This window comes from Prunus avium, chromosome 8, assembly GCF_965620075.1.
Source record: "Prunus avium chromosome 8, drPruAviu1.hap1.1, whole genome shotgun sequence".
Lineage (NCBI taxonomy): Eukaryota > Viridiplantae > Streptophyta > Magnoliopsida > Rosales > Rosaceae > Prunus > Prunus avium.
This window is the reverse complement of record NC_142291.1, coordinates 39470895-39491714: the sequence shown is the minus strand read 5'-3', so window position 1 is coordinate 39491714 and position 20820 is coordinate 39470895. Positions and strand designations below refer to the sequence as shown.

Genomic DNA, 20820 nt, shown 5'->3' with positions numbered 1-20820 from the left:
ACCTAGGTGGGGTCCACTTACAAAGCCAAAAGACCAAAAGGTGCAAACTTGATTTGATGAGGCAGCTCTGCAGTGGCAATTTCAATTTGCTATAAACTTTAACTATATGCCATTTTTATATGGGACAAGTTCCATAACTTCAACAAATAATTGACTCTTCTTCAAGCGCGAGTGCCCTTCATTATAATAGAGAGAAGACGGAGGCACCACCAACAACAGCTTTGACTTCTTGTTGATACAATTTTATTTTCATAAATTTAAACCAATTTTTTCACAACCTTTTCAAGAAAGATAAAATAGGTAAGTCAGAAAGTTGATTATATTGTATGTTTTGGTCAGACAATTTTGTTTGTTTATCTATTTAAGTTGTTACAATCGATAAAGAAAATATGATTTTCACACTCAGTTTAGACAGACTTCAATAAAGAACAAATGAGTCCAAACCTGATTTTCAATAAATTATTCTTCTTGTCTGGCACAGACTCTACAGAACAGATTGCCATCTAGCAGCAAGCAAGAAGCTCCGTTGGGATCTCACTCTGTCGCTCAGTCACTCAGTCACTCATGATTTGATGCATTGTTTGTGCCTAAATTTCTACTAATATGAAGACCCAATTAAAGCATAATTGGCTGGCTGGAAGCAATCAGTGCGCCCAGCAGCAGGGCACTCTGATTCTTCTTCTTCGCCTAATGCCTCTGTAACTGTTCACAAATCACAAAGAAAGAAGTAAAAGACCCAATATATATATATATTTTTTTGAAGTTTGGAAAGCGCCAGAGCTGATGGTTTATTATTTGGCAGCTTTGTGAACAGCCAATTTTAAATGTTGTTCACCCACCGGTCATCCAGCAACACAAAAGAAAAAGATTGATGGGGTTATCATTGTCACCTGATATATGCAATCTTAGGCCATGATGAGCCCAACAGAGTAACACTAAGAGCACTCAGTCAGCACATTAATGTATTTTGCGTAACTAAAACTTAATACATGTGTACTTGGAAAGGTAATGTGTCATTATATAATCCTAGGTTAGTTTTTTGTTCCATGCTGTCGAAATCGTAGTGACCGTGAGCCTGTGCATTCCTTGAATCCCCCATTCTATGTTCATGGTGAAAAAAGAAAAGAAAAGAAAAGCACTTGCGGTAAACTTGTTTCTAAGAGTGATATTGGACATTACACTATAATTTTCTATGATAAATATATTTTAAGTGGAAGTTTTGTGGTTCTCATAATAACATGTAATCCCACTCATCCTTTTTAATTTCTACTTTAGTGAGCTTTACACATAATAGAGACTTAATTTAAGCAAAAGCTATTTTATGCTCGGTGGGTTGCTTTCAATGGCCATGATTACAACCCCCAAAAGCACTGCAACCCCTCAGGAATCCTGCAATTCCTCACAAACAAAAACCATGTAAAAGAAAGGTCACTTCCTCTCCCTCACTACCTTTCACCGAAAAGTTCAAGTGCAGCTACAATTCCTTGACTTTTACATATTAAACTCATTATCAACACTCATTAAAAGTATTTGTGTTTCAAAGTCATCATCAACCCCTTTGTTCCTGCATGGATTCATGTGACTTTCTCTTCACTCCAGCATTCTCTTCCCTCTCACACACATGACAAAAGAGAGAGACACAGAGAGAAAACAATCAAACCATCTGTCAGAAAACTGAATGATTTGTTATGCAACTGAAAATTCACTTTGAGTTGGGTTTTTAGTGGGCGCTAGTTATATTGTTGAAAGAGTGACACTTTTGAACTTTGGTAGTGGGATTGGTGTTGCAGAATTTTCAGTGGGAATTTTGAACACTAGGTGTTTGAGGAAAGATGGGTGTTGTCACCATTGGTGAACTGAAGCCTAGCATTTCAGGGAAGCGGTCGTTTCGTCCAAGTTCCAGTATCAGGCATGCCACAGAATGGTAATGTTCTCCTTCTCTGCTAGCTTTTGATTAGTTACCTGCATTTAGTTTGCTAGTTGCAAGAGTTAAAACTCATACACACAAAATACACCAGAAAGTTTGTGTCTTTGAATTTCAGCCTCATTTTCTCTAGCTACTCGCCTCATGGTAGTTTAGTTTCCACCTACCAAAAGGCATTTAACTTTGGTGCCCCAGAGTTCATTTGTTGCAACTTTTTTTGGGATTTAATTTGTCCAAGACAGAGCCTGGGTTTCTCATCTACAAATCAACCTAAGCTGAGCTACTGAGGTCCCCCCAAATTTTATGGAAGAAAACATCTCATGGCCATGAACCCTGTGACCTTCTACCTGACACTACCAAATCAAAACGACAGTGGCATGAGGTCCAGGCGAATTGCTATCCACATGCTGCTATGTTTCACTGTCAACATTTTGAAGTGCCAACTGCCAAACGCAGTTAATGCCTTCTTGCATATCAATTATTTTTGCGCCTTAGTCATCTGTAGGCCCTCTAGGCTAAAACATGTACGGACAAGTTGTACATTTGGTCACCGAGTATGACAAATCTTCTAGCTTTACATGGAGTAACAACAAGCAAATCCACACCCTGCTAGCTTGTTAATCTTAAGGGACCCCACATGGTGCCCCTGTATTTTTGTAAGGCCGGTGAATTTGGCCAATTTGGTTCAATTTCAGGAGCACAGCAAGTTCTTCAAACTTTAAATCAACTTTTTAGTCCTTTGGCATATCTGGCCTTACTGCCTGTGCAAACTGCAATCCACTCATTTTGAAATTATTGAGTCGTCCCTATCGAATAATTAGTCGCTAGGGAGGATCACTCTGTCCATATGTTTGAGATGTTCCACTGTTCCTAGGTTGAACACAAATTGTGTAGTGTTTTTTCATGGAAATATATAGAAGAAGCTACCGCAAAGTTTCTGACATGTTGGTACCTATCACCATGTATGCATGCAATTCTAAATTGTAACTTGGTTTTTGGTTTTCTTGTCTCTCTTCAATTCCCTTTTAATAAAGTTTCCATTTTGCAGGCCAATCTCTGATGTTTCCAGCGATCTTACTGTGGAAATAGGAGCTTCAAGCTTTGCACTTCACAAGGTAAGGAAAATCGGTTCAGCACTAGTAACGCTATTATTCAATCAACTTCTAGCTTGTTATAGATCAATATCATGTGACAACTAAATGAACAGTCCATCGAATTATGAAATAGTACTAATAATGATCTGGACATTAATAAGAAAAGAAAGATAATTAGTAATGTGATGGTGACTATTTTGCAGTTCCCTCTAGTTTCTCGGAGTGGAAGGATTCGGAAACTGTTGCTTGAAGTAAAAGATTCGAAAGTATCACGCATAATTCTATCTTCTGTTCCCGGTGGACCGGAGGCATTTGAGCTAGCTGCAAAATTCTGCTATGGAATTAATGTTGAGATTACACAATCAAATGTTGCCATGCTCCGTTCTGTATCCCACTTCCTGGAAATGACAGAAGAGTATGCTGAGAAAAACCTAGAAACCAGAACTGAAGCTTATCTGAAGGAGATGGTGTTCCCAAACATATCAAAATCAATATCAGTTCTTCATCGTTGTGAGACCCTCTTGCCAACAGCAGAAGAAACCAACCTGGTTAGCAGGCTTATCAATGCAATTGCAAATAATGCATGCAAAGAGCAGCTCACCTCTGGCTTATTGAAACTTGACCACAACTTTCCTACAAAAGCAGCTCCAATTATGGAACCTGAAACACCTTCAGATTGGTGGGGGAAAGCGCTTACAGTGCTTAGTCTTGACTTCTTCCAACGGGTTCTATCTGCAGTGAAAACCAAGGGTCTTAAACAGGATATGATAAGCAAAATTTTGATCAATTATGCCCATAATTCTCTTCAAGGTCTTGTTGTCAGGGATGCCCAATTGGTAAAAGGAAGTCTCTTGGATCTGGAATTGCAAAAGAAACAAAGGGTCATTGTTGAAGCTATAGTTAGTTTGCTCCCCACACAATCAAGGAAGAGTCCAGTTCCAATGGCATTTCTTTCGAGTTTGTTGAAAACTGCAATTGCAGCATCAGCATCCACTTCTTGCAGATCTGATTTAGAGAGGCGGATTGGTTTGCAACTGGATCAGGCAATTCTTGAAGACATCTTAATTCCTGCAAATTCACATGGGAACAACCACAGCACAATCTATGACACAGATGCTATATTGAGGATCTTTTCAATATTTTTGAACTTGGATGAGGATGATGAGGAAGATAATCACTTGAGGGATGAAAGTGAGATGGTTTATGACTTTGACAGCCCTGGATCTCCAAAGCAAAGCTCAATCCTGAAGGTGTCAAAGTTACTGGACAATTATCTTGCAGAAGTTGCACTGGACTCAAACTTGATGCCATCAAGGTTCATAGCACTAGCAGAACTACTTCCAGACCACGCTCGGATAGTGAGTGATGGACTCTACAGAGCTGTGGATATTTTCCTCAAAGTGAGAGTCTCTCTCTCTCTCTCTCTCTCTCTCTCTCTCTCTCTCTCTCCATGTGTTTAAGTCCTAAGCAACTCACCTTTGATTTACACTTTGTCTATATTCTGCATTTTCTTTGTTTCTTTCCAAGATGTTGAGTACCAATGTGCATTTGCATCTATTTATAGGTTCATCCAAACATCAAGGACTCTGAACGGTACCGGCTGTGCAAAACCATTGACTGCCAGAAACTCTCCCAAGAAGCCTGCAGTCATGCAGCACAGAATGAAAGGCTACCAGTACAGATGGCAGTGCAGGTACTCTACTTTGAGCAAATCAGGCTGAGGAATGCAATGAATGGTGGCCACAATCAGTTCTTCTTTGGGGCAATAAATGGAACCCAATTCCCTCAAAGATCAAGCAGTGGTGCTGGCAGTGGAGCCATCTCCCCAAGAGACAACTATGCATCAGTCAGAAGAGAGAACAGAGAGCTGAAGCTTGAAGTTGCAAGAATGAGAATGAGGCTAACAGACTTGGAAAAAGATCACGTGTCTATGAAACAGGAGCTTGTAAAGTCTCATCCTGCAAACAAGCTATTCAAATCATTCACCAAAAAGTTGGGGAAGCTCAATGCATTGTTCAAGATCAATAGCATTAAGCCCCTAGGGGGCAAGGCAAGCTCAGAGTCCAGATTTCCATTTCAGAAGCGAAGGCGTCATTCGGTTTCATGACTATCTAGGAGTGTGAATATATACAAGTACAAGAGTGTATAGTATTATTTCTGTATTGTATTAGTATAATTATAAATTTACAACTCATAAAACTAGTGTGGTGGCTTCTAATCTCAGTTTGACAGTTTTTGAGTGTACGTACTTGAGAGAGATTCTATTTATTTGTTATATAACTTGTGTTCTTGAGATCAAATCCCTCCACTTTTTTGATCAATAATAATATGAATGCTTATATGTTTGTTTGAGACAAAACGATTAGATTATGTCATGTTTGATGTTGGACAGCTATATCTATATGTGGTAAGCTTGGGTTTGGTTTGTCAATGTCAATGTCATTTTATGAACCCTTCTTTTTGACTGAGACCAAGTTCAAGATTAGTGATATAGTTTGGGATCCAGGTACATTCCCTTTCAGATACTAACCAAAGCATATTAATGTCAATGTCAATGTCATTTTATGAACCCTTCTTTTTATGGGATGAGGTTTTAATTTGGCCAAGCAGATTAATGTCAAATTAGGCAAAAGGACCGACATTATTAACACCAAACCGGTCAAATTCAAATCACATCAACCAAAATATAAATTCAAGCAATATAGGGGGACCAAAATGGTATTTTAACTCTTTCATATTAATATAAATATGGAGTGGAAAGCAACCCTAACAAGTTGACTCTGTGGCCCAATGGATAAGGCGCTGGTCTACGGAACCAGAGATTCTGGGTTCGATCCCCAGCAGAGTCGCTAATCTGTTTATTTTTTTTATTTGCTAATTTGCCACTTCGCGCGTTTTCAAGAAGCTTCGGAATGACGTCGTTTTTAGTATCTTGATGAAAAGGGTCTCTCTGCTTGCAACCGTCGTACAGCAGAAACGGCGCGTCTTTGAGGTGGGAGAGAGCGAGAGAGAAAGAGATGAGCAGGTCATTGCCCTTTTCCAGGCTCTTCAGGTACCTCCTCACAATAAGTTTTAGGGTTCCTTCCTTTCAATTTTAGGGTTTTCAAATGATGCCGAGAAAATTGTTGATAAATAGAAAGTGATTCTAGAACCTACTGGGTTTGATTTAGTAAGCTTTCTCTATAATTAACCCGAATTTATTTCCTTTCTGTTTAGTTCAAATTGGAAATGCTATAAAGCTTTTGAATTTAATTCTGTCTGTTTGGGTTCGGTTTCTGTAAATCACAGGCTTATTAGGATATATGATCTATTTATATTCTGAGAAGACCCAGATGGGCATTGGCCATAGTTGTTTGATAAAATTTATTTTCTGTTATACAATGGATAGTTCTTGTATGCCTCATTCACTGCATATAAGTTGCTCGATAAGAGTAGAGTTGCTAGCTGGGATTTTTATGTGAATGGGAAAAGAAAGAACTTGTGCATTTTGGGGTGGATTGCTTTGGCATCATGTTTCGTATATCGAAACTGAGTTCATCTTGCTGCCCCCTTACCCTTCATCATGTGTAGTTGTATGGGTTGAATTTATGTATCTATCTGATGTCTGTGTTTCAAATGATTGCCCTAAAAATTATGCATCACTGACAATGGATTGATGTTTCTGCTTTGTTTTCAGTTGCATACTTGATGTTCCTATATACTTTTGCAAGTTATTATCTTTTTTGTTATCTTTTGCATTCAATTGGGATTATTTCCTATTTCTTGTTGCATAGGCAGCTGGAGCAAGAGATGGAAACTGTGGTAAAGGTACTGCAGCCTGGACCTTTAGGAATCATAGAGCACAAGTTCACTGCTGAGGAGATACGCAAGGCAAATGCTACAGTTGAGAGGGCTGTGGAAACTTGGCGGCAGAATGCAATCCGAGAGCAGAGGAATCCACTCTTGAAAGATTATATTCATAAGTGAAGGATCTGCTCAAGCTAACCTTCATGGGAGATGGAGCAATCGAACTTTGTTGAATACAAATGTGCAGTTCATGTATTCATTTCACAGTTTTTTTTTTGTTTTTTTGTTTTTGTGTTGTGATATGAAGGAATAAATGCTTAATTTCGTTTAGTCTCAATAATTACGACTCATTTGGGAAGTATACATATGTCCTATCTTTCACTGAAGATGATAAACTGTGGAGACGTTGTGTTGACATTGATAAGGAAATAAAACTGCTTCCTTATGAAAACAGCAATGGAGGTGCTGAACCAGTGCCCTTTCAATAGTCTGCCCATTTAGAAGTTCATCCAGCTCGTACACTGTAGGGTTTGCCCCATAACTCGATATCAGTGACTTGCTGGTGTGGCTCATGTAGCTAGAGCTCTTGCCGAAGACTTATCGTATCCATTAACGCTTAGTGCCTGGAACGATGGGGATTAAAAGCGTCGTGAATTGTTTGTGAAGTGAAATTAGTGGAGATTGCTTGCTTGCTAATAGCTATGTAGCTTGTCGCTGTGAGGAGCGCTCGTGTTGGTCTCTTTATATTGTGCATGTGTTGCATTGTAACGAATAAAATATTAGATCACCAGAAAAAGTCATCGATCGGATTCTCAGATTATCACCCTTTAAGCATGATTAGTTGATAAGACGTACCAACTTTGCTCTCTGAAAATTGTTAGCCGCAAAATATTTATGACATAGGCTTTAATTCATGGGGTCTAAGCAATTGTCAACTCAATGTATGACTTCAATACAAAGAGTCGTTCTATGATGAGGGTGCAATATATGAATCATAAATGTTGACCTTCATATTAGCCGTAGGATTCATTTGAATAGTAACTTCACTTAAGTTTAATGAAATGATCTTGTGACTAATATGATTGTCCACATAAAGAGTTCATATATGGCCTCCTCACTATAGAATTTCGCTATATATAGACTAATAAGGGTAATAATTTTGGCACTTTTCTTTTGGATCAGTACATGAGGTTGTTCAATCTTGTAAGTTTATTGTAATATTTTCTTGGGCCTGATTTTGTGCATGTCAAAATGTGGCTCACGCTCATATTATTAAATCATGGGCCTGGTTGGGGCTTTAACTTATTTACTAGAAAAAGGCAAATTCTTTCTTAGTCCAAATGTATGCATCAAACCAAGGTGGTTGGTATGAGTGGTTCGGCACTCTCATTCCTTAAGAGAGGTCAGGGGTTCGATCCCTGCTCTTGTATGGAGTCACCACTTTGCCCAGCACTTTACCCCTTACGGGCCGACCCGGTGTGAGTGGGGATTAGTCTGAGTTGTGGTTAAGGCTTAAAGATGCCACCCATAGTTGGGGCCCATCCAGGACCACCTCGTGGTTCAGACCCAAAAAAAAAATGTATGCATCACATACAATGGAGTGATGTTTCTGCTTTGTATCCAGTTTGCATACTTGATGTTCCTTTTGACTTTTGCAAGTTACTTTTTTATTTTATTTTTTGTATTCCAATTAGAATTACTTTCCTGTTTCTTGGAGCATCTGCGCAAGCTAACTTTCATGGTAATGGAGCAATCAAGCTTTGTTGAATACATGAACTTCTCCATTCCTTGGCAGAACGGCATTTTCATACATGTGCTACAGCTTGTGGGGGAATGTCAACTTCAGTGGATATATTTTTCAGAACCAGAATAAAGTAAAGCAAAACGCAAGATCGATTCGTGGCATCCTAACCATTTTCTTCTTCATTGATTTTCTTTGAGCTTGATGCAAGTTCAGCATTCACAGTGTTTCATAGTTCTGTGAATTATAAATAGTCTTAATTAATCACAGTTATAGACAGATCAACCATTGCAGTTCAACTCTCTGCCTTTATTGGACATACATAATATAATTAAGGGAGATTACATGAACTGAAAACATATAAATAATAAGCTCATCCTCTTCAACCTAGACCAAGAGGAAACTAACTTCAGCCTTGCCCAGTCAAGAAGAAACTAAAGAGTAAACAAAGCTAGGAGGGAACAGAAAAAACTGTTATTTGAGCTTTGTTAATTAGTGGACGTACGCAGGTACGTCTTGAAATTATTATTATTATTATTATTATTATTATTATTATTATTATTATTATATATAAGATTATAATAATATAATGTGTATTATATTAATTGTAGATAGATGAGGAATTTGTAGGAAAATGTTATTCAGGTTCTGTTCCAAACCCAAATAGCGTTGGCCCTTATGAGCCGTGGGACAAGCTGGTTTTGGACTTGGAGGCTCATGACCTGATCAGCTCCACCAATAAACTGCTGCCCTATGAAAACAGCCGGCACACTTGGTTGGCATTGGAAGTGCTGAACCAGTGCCCTTTCAATAGCCTGCCCATTTGCAACTTCATCCAGCTCGTATACTGTAGGGTTTGCCCCATAGCTACGTATCAGTGACTTGATGGTGTGGCTCATGCAGCTAGAGGTCCTGCTGAAGATCACCACCGGCCTTTCGGCCACCATGCTCGTTATCGTATCCATGAATGCTGGTCGGAGCCTGGAACAATGCGGATTAAAAGCGTTGTGAATTGTGAATTTAGTGGAGCTTGCTTGCTAATAGCTAGGTATAGCTTGTTGCTGTGAGGAACTTAGATCTCTCATGTCGGTCTCTTTATAGTGTGCATGTGTTGCATTGTAACGAATAAAATATTAGATCACCACAAAAAGTCATCGATCGGATTCTCATATCATCACGCTTTATCTTTAAGCATGATTAGTCGATAAAGACAGACCAACTTTGGCTCTCTCTGCAAATTGTTAGCTGCAAAATATAACCAAACCGATTTTGGCACTCTTTCTTTAGTTATATGCACTTCAAACAGAATATTTTACAATTCACGTGAGGACTGCAAATAGCGCTAAGTGTTAAAATCACTGGCCTTAAATAAAGCTGAGCTGTGATTGGAGGATGTCACTGTAGACCCAAAGGATTGGCATATTCACCACCTGCAGGTAGAAACAGTGGAAATGATGCCAATATATTTTAGACATATATAAATAAGAAAACACCTGCTAATTGTTGAGAGTGTTTGTCTCACATTGAAAAGTTAAGGGACATAGAGCTTGGGTTCATAAGGAGTTGGGCTATTCCCTCATCGCCAATTGATTTTGTGATGGAATTTCAACTTTCTTCATGGCATCAAAGCAAAGTTTCATGCGTTGGGCCCAACGGCCACACTTACTATCACGTCACAGAATATGTGTTAACCACTTGTTAGGTTTGAAAGTTCGCCATACGTACGGAGGCGTGTTGAGAGTGTTTGGGAGCATCTGCTCTATATTCTGCTAAGGTGGAGACAGAAGATGAGTTTATCCAAAGGGGGCAAAGATTCCCATCCACTTCAGTTGAAGCAAACCCAAAGCAATCTATTGGAGAGAGAGCTAGAGACAAAGTAAAATATATTTTGGATGGATAAAATATATGCTTAAGAAAGATTGTCTGCCCTCTACTAATCCACGTGATTACCGTACAAGTATGAGAAGATACCTCAAGGACCCACCCCACCTCTTTATCAACAATGATAGAATTGACAATATTCTGTGTAAATCGTAGCTAGAATTAGTAAATTAGTATATGTTTTTGATTCAACTAATTATTAGTTTAGTGATATTTCTCTTCAAAATATTCAAACTTCCGAACGTATAGTCGGTAGCTATCATTATTATGCCCACAAATTCTGACCATTGAATATTGACCAAAAGGATTGGAATGTGGCTAGATAGCTAGGATTTTGATATTTTGGTCATTAAGGACAAACAAACAAGGATCATTAACCCTTATAATTAAATTATAGGGTTTAGTACATGTAGTCAATCCCTAACCATTGATTAGTTTCCCGTGAAGACCTTTGGACCTTTTGTAGAACAGTCCAATGAACAGAAGCTAAATCTAAAATAAAATAAAATAAAATAAAACTTTGAGGATCGATTCTTATTGCAAATGTCACTTAATTATATTAGTATATATATATATACATACATAGGCCAGTCGCATTCGTAGGTAGGAAACTATAGTTCAAGTGATTTGCTGTCAATATCATAAGTTGCTGCCAGTGATGGATATGGATAAGAAATTCCTTATACGTACAAGTTCAGATTTTTTAATTATTCCCGATGTCAACATTTAAATAATCAGTTATTACTTATAGTTCATTATCAACAGTCAATGTAGAATTGATTTTGTTTGATCTTGATTCTGATTGATTTGGATTTCAAGAGCATATGTCCATGCTTGCATGTGAATGAAAGAAAAGGACTAGCTAAGTTTTCTAAAGCTCTGCAGGCCGCCCTTCAGATAATATATATATATATGTTTTTTTTTAAAAGTTTGATTTGTCTGCAGGTACGATTTTAGATGAACCACAACATCATGATGATGAACCTGATACTGAGCTCATTTTGCAGTGATTAATTAAGTAATCAAATCATCATATATATTCTTGCTTTCTAATCTACGTACTAATTAATATTCTTGTGATTTTGAGAGGCATACTATGCATCAATATTATTGACTATCAAACGAGTTCTTAATTTACGTACTAAAAGAAAATGTTGGTCAGTAAACTTCTACTTAGGGCCTGTTTGATTTCTTTTTGCAAAAATTTAGTGATCAACATTTTGTATAGAAAGCTTTTGCCGGAGAATAAGCTTAAGCTAGCTCCATTTTAAATTCATATGGTGCATGGGTTCGTATCTCAATAAAATGATAGATATATAGAATGTCGATTCTCTTTGGATAAGTGGGGACTGTATCTATATTTTTGTGGATAAAATATGTGTAGAGAAAGAACATATATATATAAGATTGCAAGGTCGACGGTTCCTGGCATCACACAAACGTTCTGAGATTGCAGCCTATAAAACTAAAACTTATACATCTCGATTTATTAGGTTCACATTTAAATAATATTCCATGAGGTGGAAAATCTTTTCTTCTTTTGGTTAGTCCAACAGAATGAAAATCTATCTTGTTTTTAGCAACACACTAGCTATCAAAGTTTAGGAAAATTCCAAAGGTGGATGGAGAGCATCTTTGTACGCGTAAAGCTTTAGTAAGTTGTTCTTTTCGTCTTTCGCTTGTCATCACGTGGTTTGCTATTCCATATTTTCTTGTCCTTCTCGCGTGGGGCCTCTCACTTGCAACTTGCAACACTTGTTTATCAGATTATTGAGAAATTTCCGTGTATTACTCGAATATAAGTAGATATTTGTTATAGTGTATGTTTAGACCTCAAATTTCATGTGCTCAACGTATGAAATACAAGTGCTTTTACTTGAAATGAAGAGGAAATTTGGTTCTTCAAGCCGGTCACCTCGACTCGGAGCCGAGCCGTTTATGTCACATCAAGCCGTCCCGTCATGTGGTGGATGGTCAGGGTTCTTCCATGTCCTCTTCTCATGATAGCTTTACGCGTTTTATTAAGGGGCGAAAGTGAACATAGTAGCCTGTTACGAACGACCAAAGTCCCATTTGGTCAGAGGACGGGTTAGGTGGTTTACACGTGGTATCTGAGAGGACATGAGCAGTGTTTCAAGAGGCGGTGAATCCTCCTTTGTCAGGGAAGGTCTTGTCGTTGACGTGGTTGACTAGTAGCCTTTCGCCATGTTTTCCTGAATGGTATGGAGGATGAAGTGGTGTGGTTGGGAACCGAGCCGACATGCATGGTTGGGAGTTAGAGGGGATTGGATGGTCACTTTTTCCACGTGGCTAGTGAGGTCCATGTGTCCTGTTCTAATTGGGCAAACGAACTTAGTTTATACCAAGCATCAACAATGTAACACAAATATAAACTCGTTACCTAACCATATTATAACATGTAAAAACATAGTCGTATTACATGATCATATTGTATATTGGTACCATTGTGGGCTTTACTTATGTTATATGAACATAGTGTATAAATATGATCAACTGGTATTGTACAAGTAGTTTTATTTTGTGGAGCTGAAACCTCAAACATTCTGAAATCACATGTCAACTATTTGATTTTACATTGTTCTTTTACTCTATGTCATCACATAAGGCGAATATGTGTGTGTTGATAAGGAGAGTTGTAGACTCATACATTCTATTCTATACCAAACTCTCACACGATCAAGCTCAAGTGTAGGGATTAATTTACTTACTTGTAATGTTTTATTTTATTTTGAATACAAGTCATAGTCCAAATTATAAAAGGGAGGGAGTTTCTCACACACTATATACCAAGGTGTCAAGGAAGTTTGAACTAGAGACCACGGATCTCCAAATCAAGGCCATTTTCCACTAGGGGTAGACCCCATTGGCTTACTTACATGTCAGTTATATAGATAATCGTATGTATCCAATCTTTACATTACTTATGGTTTATATATTCGATGAAGCCTCTGTAAATACATCTACATATACATATATATAAATATAATCCATCAAAAACATGACCGTACGTACATAGTTCTCATTTAGTTAGTGACACAATGAGATATAAGGAATAGGGAGATCGAACGATAACCCTACAAGTAACAATGTCGGATTCCACCAACAAACTGGAATCCACCAGAGAAATTGAGTAAACCTCAAATATATTGATTGAAAATAAGATGAATAAACTGACTAATACAACGCCATGAGTTAGGTTCTATAATATTCCTAATCGATAACTTATTCTTCAAAATATAAAATTAAACATTAAATTAAATACAAATCTTGATAAAATCTTAATTGCTTCGAACTTCCTCAATCAATTAGAAAATCTCAACAATACGCCTTCCTTCTTTTCCTAGCGCCATAATTGACAATTAATTGGAATTTCCCTCTATTGCACAATTTCCTTCCAACTTTGAACCACTTTATTTTAATTAATTTTTCACACCATAATTAACTCATATTTCGTCCTACATCAGTTAGTAACTGATGCAAATCGAAGTACAAAAAGATGGACCGAGCCTGCTATATTGGATAGAGGCCGGCCATTTTATCAATACATCTGCTGGGTATGCATAGTAAGTCTATGCTACTAATCATCATCGATCGTTCCAAATCCAAATAGCTTTAGCTCTCATCAGCAAAGGAACAAGCCTGTTCTGTACATGGAGACTCATGACTGTGTTCGTACCTCCCACCAACTCTTGGCCTATGAACACAGCTGGTACACTTGGCCTGCAACCCCGCTGCAGCAGCGCCCTTTCGATTTGCTGCCCGTTCGGCATTTGATCCAGCTCGTAAACTGTAGGGTTTGCCCCAAACCCACGTAGGAATGACTTTGTTGAGTGACTCATGCAACATGAACTCTTGCTGAAGATCACCAATGGCTTCTCATCCACCAATCCTGCCACCATGTCCATCTCTCTTCGATCGCTTCGATCTCTTGCTACCTGCCTTTTTAATTGGAAAATTGACTTGAGGGTTTTGCTTGATGAGGAACTTGAGATCCATTATGGGTCTATTTATACTGGTCATATCGTTGTTCAGTGCGGTGGGGAATTGTAATGTTTAAAACTCTGATCGACATATAGAATATAGAAGCTTAAAGCTAGCTAGTGATTATGTAATACCATTCCCAAATTACCCTTTATGCATGCATGATTTACTTGGTTCTGTGCAGGACACGATCAATGTTTATATGAAATTGGGTGTGTGTTCATGCATATATGTATCTGCCCAGCATTTTGGCAAGGTTGAGGTGAAACTTGTCATTTTGAAAGGGCCATGCATATGGAAAGTCGCATGTACATATACTTACATGCAAATTGTGACAGCATTGTGGGATCTCTGAGTTCCCAAGTTACCCTTAACGTACCAAACAATCTATAGCGCCGCAATATATACATTGTCCTTTGCAAGCACCAGATTCATGTTTTGCATGCACATTTTATCCCTAACCTCAAATTAATATTTATTCCAAAAATAAACTTAATTACTGGCTAAGGTTTAGTTTGAGTTTGTAAGTAATTAATGTCAATGTGTGCAAGGGGTTTATTTTGTTTTTAGTACAAGCGGTAGTCTAAACTACATGGGAGGAGGATTTCTTACACACATTCAAAACTATGGGGTTCAAACCTGAGACCTCTTGTCTGCAAGTCAAGGCCCTTTTCCACTGGCGGGGTTTATTTTGTTATTGTTATTGCTAAGATATATATGAACGCAACGCAAGGGTTTAGTTAATTAAGTGAAAGTAAGCTAAAGGGTGTGTTGGTATTTGTCAATTACAACCCAGGTCTCATCATCTATTCTGGAGCATCTAGGTATAGTTATAGTGGAGAAGGAGTTGGGTCTATCGAATGAGTAGGATAACAAGATTCGCGTACGCCCGCTTCAAGTTCAATTGAAGAGATCCGAAAGCGTGAATATAAAGTCAAGAGAAAGGGAAGAAACAATAATTTTCGTACATACATAGTTAAGATTCTGATTAAAGGTAAGTTAACAGTTAACTTGCCCCTTGGCAGCATGAAAATCCACCCAAGAATAAAACATTAAAAAGAAACTAAGATCCAAATTATTCAGGTCCAACTTGAACTTGCTAGGCTATGTATCAAGATTTCAATGGTTTCTTTTGGAACAATAATATTAGATATATATCCATATATGTCATTAATCATCTTGGTTCCAATTCGATTCGATCTATATAAAAAAACCAATTATCTCGTGTGCCAATTACATTAAATATGTTTGGGCCCGGTTTGATTAGAGGAGCATGAGGTTCCAAAAGAAGATTGCTTTCACAAAAGCTCTTTCCTTAGCTATATATGGATATTATTTCTTCTGCAACTAGCCAGTTACACACTGACAAAACAATTGCCCAGAAAAGGATTTGGTTTGGGTATATTCGCCACCTCACCAAAATGATCTCAGCTATCCATCCCATTTGATTTCATTGCCAATATATAAAGTTTGTCAACCCCAAAACGTCAAGATTGTGCATGCATATGCAGAAAAGAAAGCAGCCGGATAATCTAGAACAGAAATTATGGATATATGTTTGAGTTTGACAATAAAAGTAGTACGAGTGGACGGTTGGGGATATGTAGTAGAATTTAACAAATGCGAGAGCATCCCGAATGGATTAGATAAAGATTATTAAAGAGTGCTTGCTTTCTGCTACTTATTTAGAGTAGAATTCTGCCCTTTTTGCAGCTCCATCTGCTATCTTTTAATATATATTATAGTTTGCTTACTAATCCGGAAAAGGAAAGAAGATCTTTCATCATCAACTAGGTTTTGACTTTAGAGGAGTGAGGTGGGCGGTTGTCACTTTGCATATGCTATGCTATATGTTACGGGTCCGTTTGATAACCATTTCAATTTTAGTTTTTAATTTTAATTTTTTATTTTTTATGCTATAGTATAGAGGAAAATGAGAGTGAGAATGAGAGTAAGAATGAGGATGAGAGGGAAGAGTAACAAAAGTGAAAATAAAAACTTGAAAGTGAAAACAATTTCAAATAGAATTTTTGTTTTCACTTTTGTTACTCCTCCCTCTCAATCTCATCTTCACTCTCATTCTCACTTCCATGCTCCCTTGAATGATTTTCCACATTTTCGTTTGGTCAAAATTAGTGTTTGTTGCCAAGCCCTTGACGCCCAAGCGATGAGAGAATGTGGGGGCAAGGATTAGGATTTGTTCAGGTTTTGATTCCCTTTCAATGTAACCAAATAATACATATTCTTAGTACTTACAAGCAAATGTATTGGTCCAAAAACAGATTTAAGAAATAAGGGAAGACTAAAGAGTAATGAACTCGTTTTGCATGCAATATATCAATGGACTTCTCAGATGGATTAAAAATGAATGTGGCATGTGAGAATCTCTGGCCCTAGGCCGCTATAGGAACCTACAATTTGTGGCCAATTATGCATTCATGCTGGGTACTCAAGTTTCGACATAAACGAGCCAGAGAGAAGTCAGAAGAGACAAAAATTTGACTACAAAACTTAGTCCAGAAGATGTAGAAAATTTTATGGAAAACCAATCTGAAAATAACCACTGTTTACTGTAGTATCAATAATTAGTTTAGAGCTCAAAGAGTGCGCTTGTTCACACCACAAATTACAAACCAAATGATGAGCAAACCAAGTGTGTTTTCATTGTAGTTGCACCGGCTATTCGATGATCATATTCGAACCACAGAATTATAGTGCTCACCAAGCCCAAATGCATGCTTATGGTATGACAACATAATACTTGAATCAGAAGAATCCGTACTGCTGCTATCTGATTTGTACTCCTTGCCCATCTCCACATCAGGGAAGGATCCTGAGTATATTATGATATGTTTTTTAAGGCAGTGAGTTATAGCACCAAGCTCTAGCTGCCCTCCCCATGCTGCTGTTGACTCTACTTCTTTACAGTAATTCTCAAACCTCTCTGCAAGTGAATCCTCAGAATCTCCATCTACTGGATTCTCTGACAAGAAAAATGGGAGAAAATCAGATGCATGCTTCCTCATATAAGCAGCTACCATTTCTCGAAGCTCTTGGTACGTGTGAGGTGATGAACCTCCGGAAAGATGGGCCAGCTGATCCTGGATAGCTCGGTAGAGGCAATGACCATCGGGCTTTATTTCATTAATGGTCAAACCAAGGGGTTCAAGCTTTTTCTCCAGTTTCTCATTCTCAATCATTCGATCACTCACAAGGTTGCTCTGCTCTTCTTGAATTCTTTGCTCCCTAGCTGCATCTTGCTGAGCTCTTTTCTCTCGCCTCTTTGAACTCTTGCTGGGCTTTGCTTGGTCAGGTTGAATGGTGACAGAAACACCAGCTATGGCTTTCACTAAATTGTCAAGTTTGGCTTTCTCAGTTCCATTACTAGTGCTATACCCTAATGAAGCAAGTTCTTCAGCATGTTTTTCTTTAAGCTTAGCAGAAAGCCGAGAAATTTCTTCCTCCACCTGCTTTTTCTTAGTTTTTTGTTCAGCCTTGCTACCTTTGGCAGCTGCCTTCTTCATTTCAATTTCCTTGTCCTGAAGTTCTGATATCTCTTTCCTGTATAAGCAGAAATGTCAAAGGGGAATAACAGAATTATCTATGGGAAACTTAACAAAGTCGACCTAACCAATTTTTAAGACACCAGCCTCAATGAACCTATAATAAGTCGTCATTCTTATTATATCAACCACTTCTCGGAGAACATGAAAATGCATCACCAACACAATTTCATGAATTCAAATATATTGAAGACAAACCTTCGTATTAGGCAACCACAAGTGCGTTTGACTACCATACGCATGTAAATAACAGATCTTATTTGCATTACCAATGTAACCACCAGCCAAATACAACATCACAAGAACAACTAAAAGAAATCAAGTGATAAAAATGCAGACTTGATGAGCAAATCACCTGTGCCTCGAGAGCATTTCATCACGAGTTTCTTGTGTATTTTCAGATGATTTATCTGACATTGTTTCAGATACTTCTTGGGCATCCTCCATTTGAGCAATCCTGAAAGCCACTTTGAACAATAATACTATTATCCATCAAGAAGATCATAAAGTTTCAAACTTTTCTAAACCCAGGCCTAACCCAACATCTAATAAAAGCAGAAAGTAAGAAATTTTATTGACTAAACCAAATCCAAACATGAAACATAACACCACGATATACAAGGAACTTCACTTAAAGTCCAAGGGATACAATAAACAAATTAAAATATACTAACCCAAACTGAGATAATCAAATTCCACACCCATGGAACCTGTAAGTCTAACCGAGTACAATCCAACCATTTGACAATTAAGACTCTGTTTCGGCTCAAGGATTTGAACCAACGGTTTGGGTGCTTGAATATCATGCTGAGACTATGAACTTGAAATTCCGAATTTATTTTAGCTGATAGGTAGAACGAAATCTACTTACCCGACAGTCCTTTCAACCTCGACGCCGACCAAAAGCTGAAGCCTCCAAATTTATCGTTATCCCTGCAAAGCCCTAACCCTAGGGTCCAATTCCGATTATACACTCTCTCCGCAAAGCCTAATTGAGGTTGAGGAGAGCCAAAGGAAATTTCTTTTTAAATATTATTATATATAAGGAAACATTCGACTATTAATTCGAGGGTTTTGTATTAGAATATAAAGTTTTTAAATGGGAAGGCGCGAATGTAACGCTATCATCAATTTTTTCTCTGTTGTGATATAGGTCCTAGGTTTTGATCTATTGTGTTTTAATGGTATATGTCACGTGACATGTAAGTTCTTATTTAAATTTTTCCCGTATGGATATGGTGTACAAACCCATTCATAACGTTATTAATTTTTTTAGTAAAAAATATATTTTTCAATCTCGACACACAAATATATTATTAAAATAATTTTGATGAAATTTATAACTATCTTTCAATGATTTAATTAATTTAAACGTATGACTATGTTAAGAGATCACAAATGTTAGAGAATATTTGGGTAAGTAGGATCTTGTAGCACCGGCAGAGGAACACATAGAACCTATTAGATTTGCTTGGGTTTAACGCATATAATCTGAGTTTTTTTAGGCATATTCCCGTTATTGAGAAAAGTAAAAATTCTCAAGCAAAGGGATATAAAGAAAATTAAGAGAGAATCAAGTCTCAACAAGCTATAGGGCCCAAAATGTCCCTATATTGTTCATTATCTAGCCCATCCTACACAGCACAATTTAAGCAGAAAGTGGATCTAATGGGTTGAAGCCCACCCACTCCCCAACCCAAATCCCACAAATGCTCCCGAGTCATTTTATAGTGAGGGCCTTGTATATTATCTTTAGGTGATGTCCTATTTTATAACTATTGGATCACCTAAGAGCACTTCTAGCAGTGCCCCAGGCCGGCAACAAGGGGGCCCAAGCCCCAGTTTGATGTTCCAGCGGGCTTCTACAGCCCTGGCAGCGCATGGGTCCAAGCAAATCAGACCAACCCAAAGACAAGAACAGCCTAGACTGTTGTTTGGGTTTGCTGATGTAAGCAACCGAAAAAAAAAATTTAAAATCTTTAAAAATACTAAAAATTTCAGAATTTTTTTAAATAAATACTTAGTCACATTATTCACTTCCCACACCAAAACTCTATACAAATTCCTCTTCTCATATCTTATGTGAATAGTGGTTACCTTGAGTTGCCATGGCAATGGGTGTAAACACCACAAGCTTTTTGCAAAGACGGCAACTATTCACGTAAATAGTAATAGCCTTTACCTTTCTTTTACCTTTTATCATGATAAATAAGTGGAAATGCTCTAAATATCATATATAAGACACTACTGAAATCTTGAAATGCCCCCTACCCTCATCTCTCTCTCTAACTGAGGAGAGAGATGGCCAGAGGGGACAATGAAACGGTAAATGACTTGTCAATGTTGTGATGCGTGTCGACAGATGAGGACAATGCTAAGTTGTCAATGTGATACATGATGATGATGATGAATGGCTTTATTTTTATTCTTTTGATTGAGATGGATATATGGAGACACGTGCCATATTCTCGGATTTTAATATTAGGATTCGTTGCCAATAGAGAAGAAGATCACGCAGAACAATAAAGAGATGCATTTATTCCCAATCTTGAGTGTCATGGAATGAAGACTTATTTTTTTTCCCTGGAATTTCTGGGATGAGATTGCTTGCGTGCAGGGCTGTTTACTCAGTGACACATAAAGGAATATTAATATTATAGGTATCAAAATATAGATCATAAATATGCATGTGAATTTGATGGAGGGACCATATCAGAAAAAAAAGAAGAAGAAAGTGAAATTCAATTGGATAAACTCTATCCCATCTCCACATCAGCCACATACTAGAACATGCAATGCAATCCGAACAAAAACCAGATTGATTAACCA

At 37.8% G+C, this 20820-nt stretch overlaps 4 protein-coding genes, 1 non-coding gene and 1 pseudogene across 8 annotated transcripts; 3 read left to right on the top strand and 3 right to left on the bottom strand.

The window, feature by feature from the left end:
• Positions 1-1382: 1382 nt before the first annotated feature.
• LOC110761763 (BTB/POZ domain-containing protein At1g03010-like) lies at positions 1383-5318 on the top strand. Of its 3 annotated transcripts, none has more exons than XM_021964321.2 (4): positions 1383-1924; positions 2973-3039; positions 3222-4418; positions 4583-5318. In XM_021964321.2, the coding sequence occupies exons 1-4, from the start codon at positions 1833-1835 to the stop codon at positions 5123-5125; spliced, it is 1899 nt and encodes a 632-aa protein (XP_021820013.2). In that variant the 5' UTR covers positions 1383-1832; the 3' UTR covers positions 5126-5318. The 3 variants fall into 3 exon arrangements, with proteins under 3 accessions (XP_021820013.2, XP_021820015.2, XP_021820014.2); XM_021964323.2 differs by lacking the exon at positions 1383-1924 and adding an exon at positions 2607-2868; XM_021964322.2 differs by lacking the exon at positions 1383-1924 and adding an exon at positions 2607-2886.
• A 476-nt stretch (positions 5319-5794) lies between these two features.
• On the top strand, positions 5795-5867 carry TRNAR-ACG (transfer RNA arginine (anticodon ACG)). Its single transcript has one exon. It is a non-coding gene; the product is annotated as a tRNA-Arg (tRNA).
• A 44-nt stretch (positions 5868-5911) lies between these two features.
• On the top strand, positions 5912-7255 carry LOC110761789 (zinc metalloproteinase aureolysin). Its single transcript, XM_021964349.2, has 2 exons — positions 5912-6070; positions 6792-7255. Exons 1-2 carry the CDS (start codon positions 6036-6038, stop codon positions 6982-6984), a joined length of 228 nt encoding a protein of 75 aa, XP_021820041.2. The 5' UTR covers positions 5912-6035; the 3' UTR covers positions 6985-7255.
• Positions 7256-8810: 1555 nt separating this feature from the next.
• On the bottom strand, positions 8811-9628 carry LOC110761855 (monothiol glutaredoxin-S1 pseudogene; annotated as a pseudogene).
• A 4022-nt stretch (positions 9629-13650) lies between these two features.
• On the bottom strand, positions 13651-14436 carry LOC110761858 (monothiol glutaredoxin-S1-like). Its single transcript, XM_021964442.2, has one exon. The coding sequence runs from the start codon at positions 14350-14352 to the stop codon at positions 14032-14034; it is 321 nt and encodes a 106-aa protein (XP_021820134.1). The 5' UTR covers positions 14353-14436; the 3' UTR covers positions 13651-14031.
• Positions 14437-16979: 2543 nt separating this feature from the next.
• On the bottom strand, positions 16980-19074 carry LOC110761862 (Cysteine proteinases superfamily protein). Of its 2 annotated transcripts, none has more exons than XM_021964448.2 (3): positions 18863-19074; positions 18347-18458; positions 16980-17989 (listed from the first exon to the last, which is right to left on the bottom strand). In XM_021964448.2, exons 2-3 carry the CDS (start codon positions 18436-18438, stop codon positions 17119-17121), a joined length of 963 nt encoding a protein of 320 aa, XP_021820140.2. In that variant the 5' UTR covers positions 18439-18458; positions 18863-19074; the 3' UTR covers positions 16980-17118. The 2 variants fall into 2 exon arrangements, with proteins under 2 accessions (XP_021820140.2, XP_021820141.2); XM_021964449.2 differs by having other exon boundaries at positions 18347-18448; positions 18863-19071.
• Between the last annotated feature and the right edge of the window lie 1746 nt (positions 19075-20820).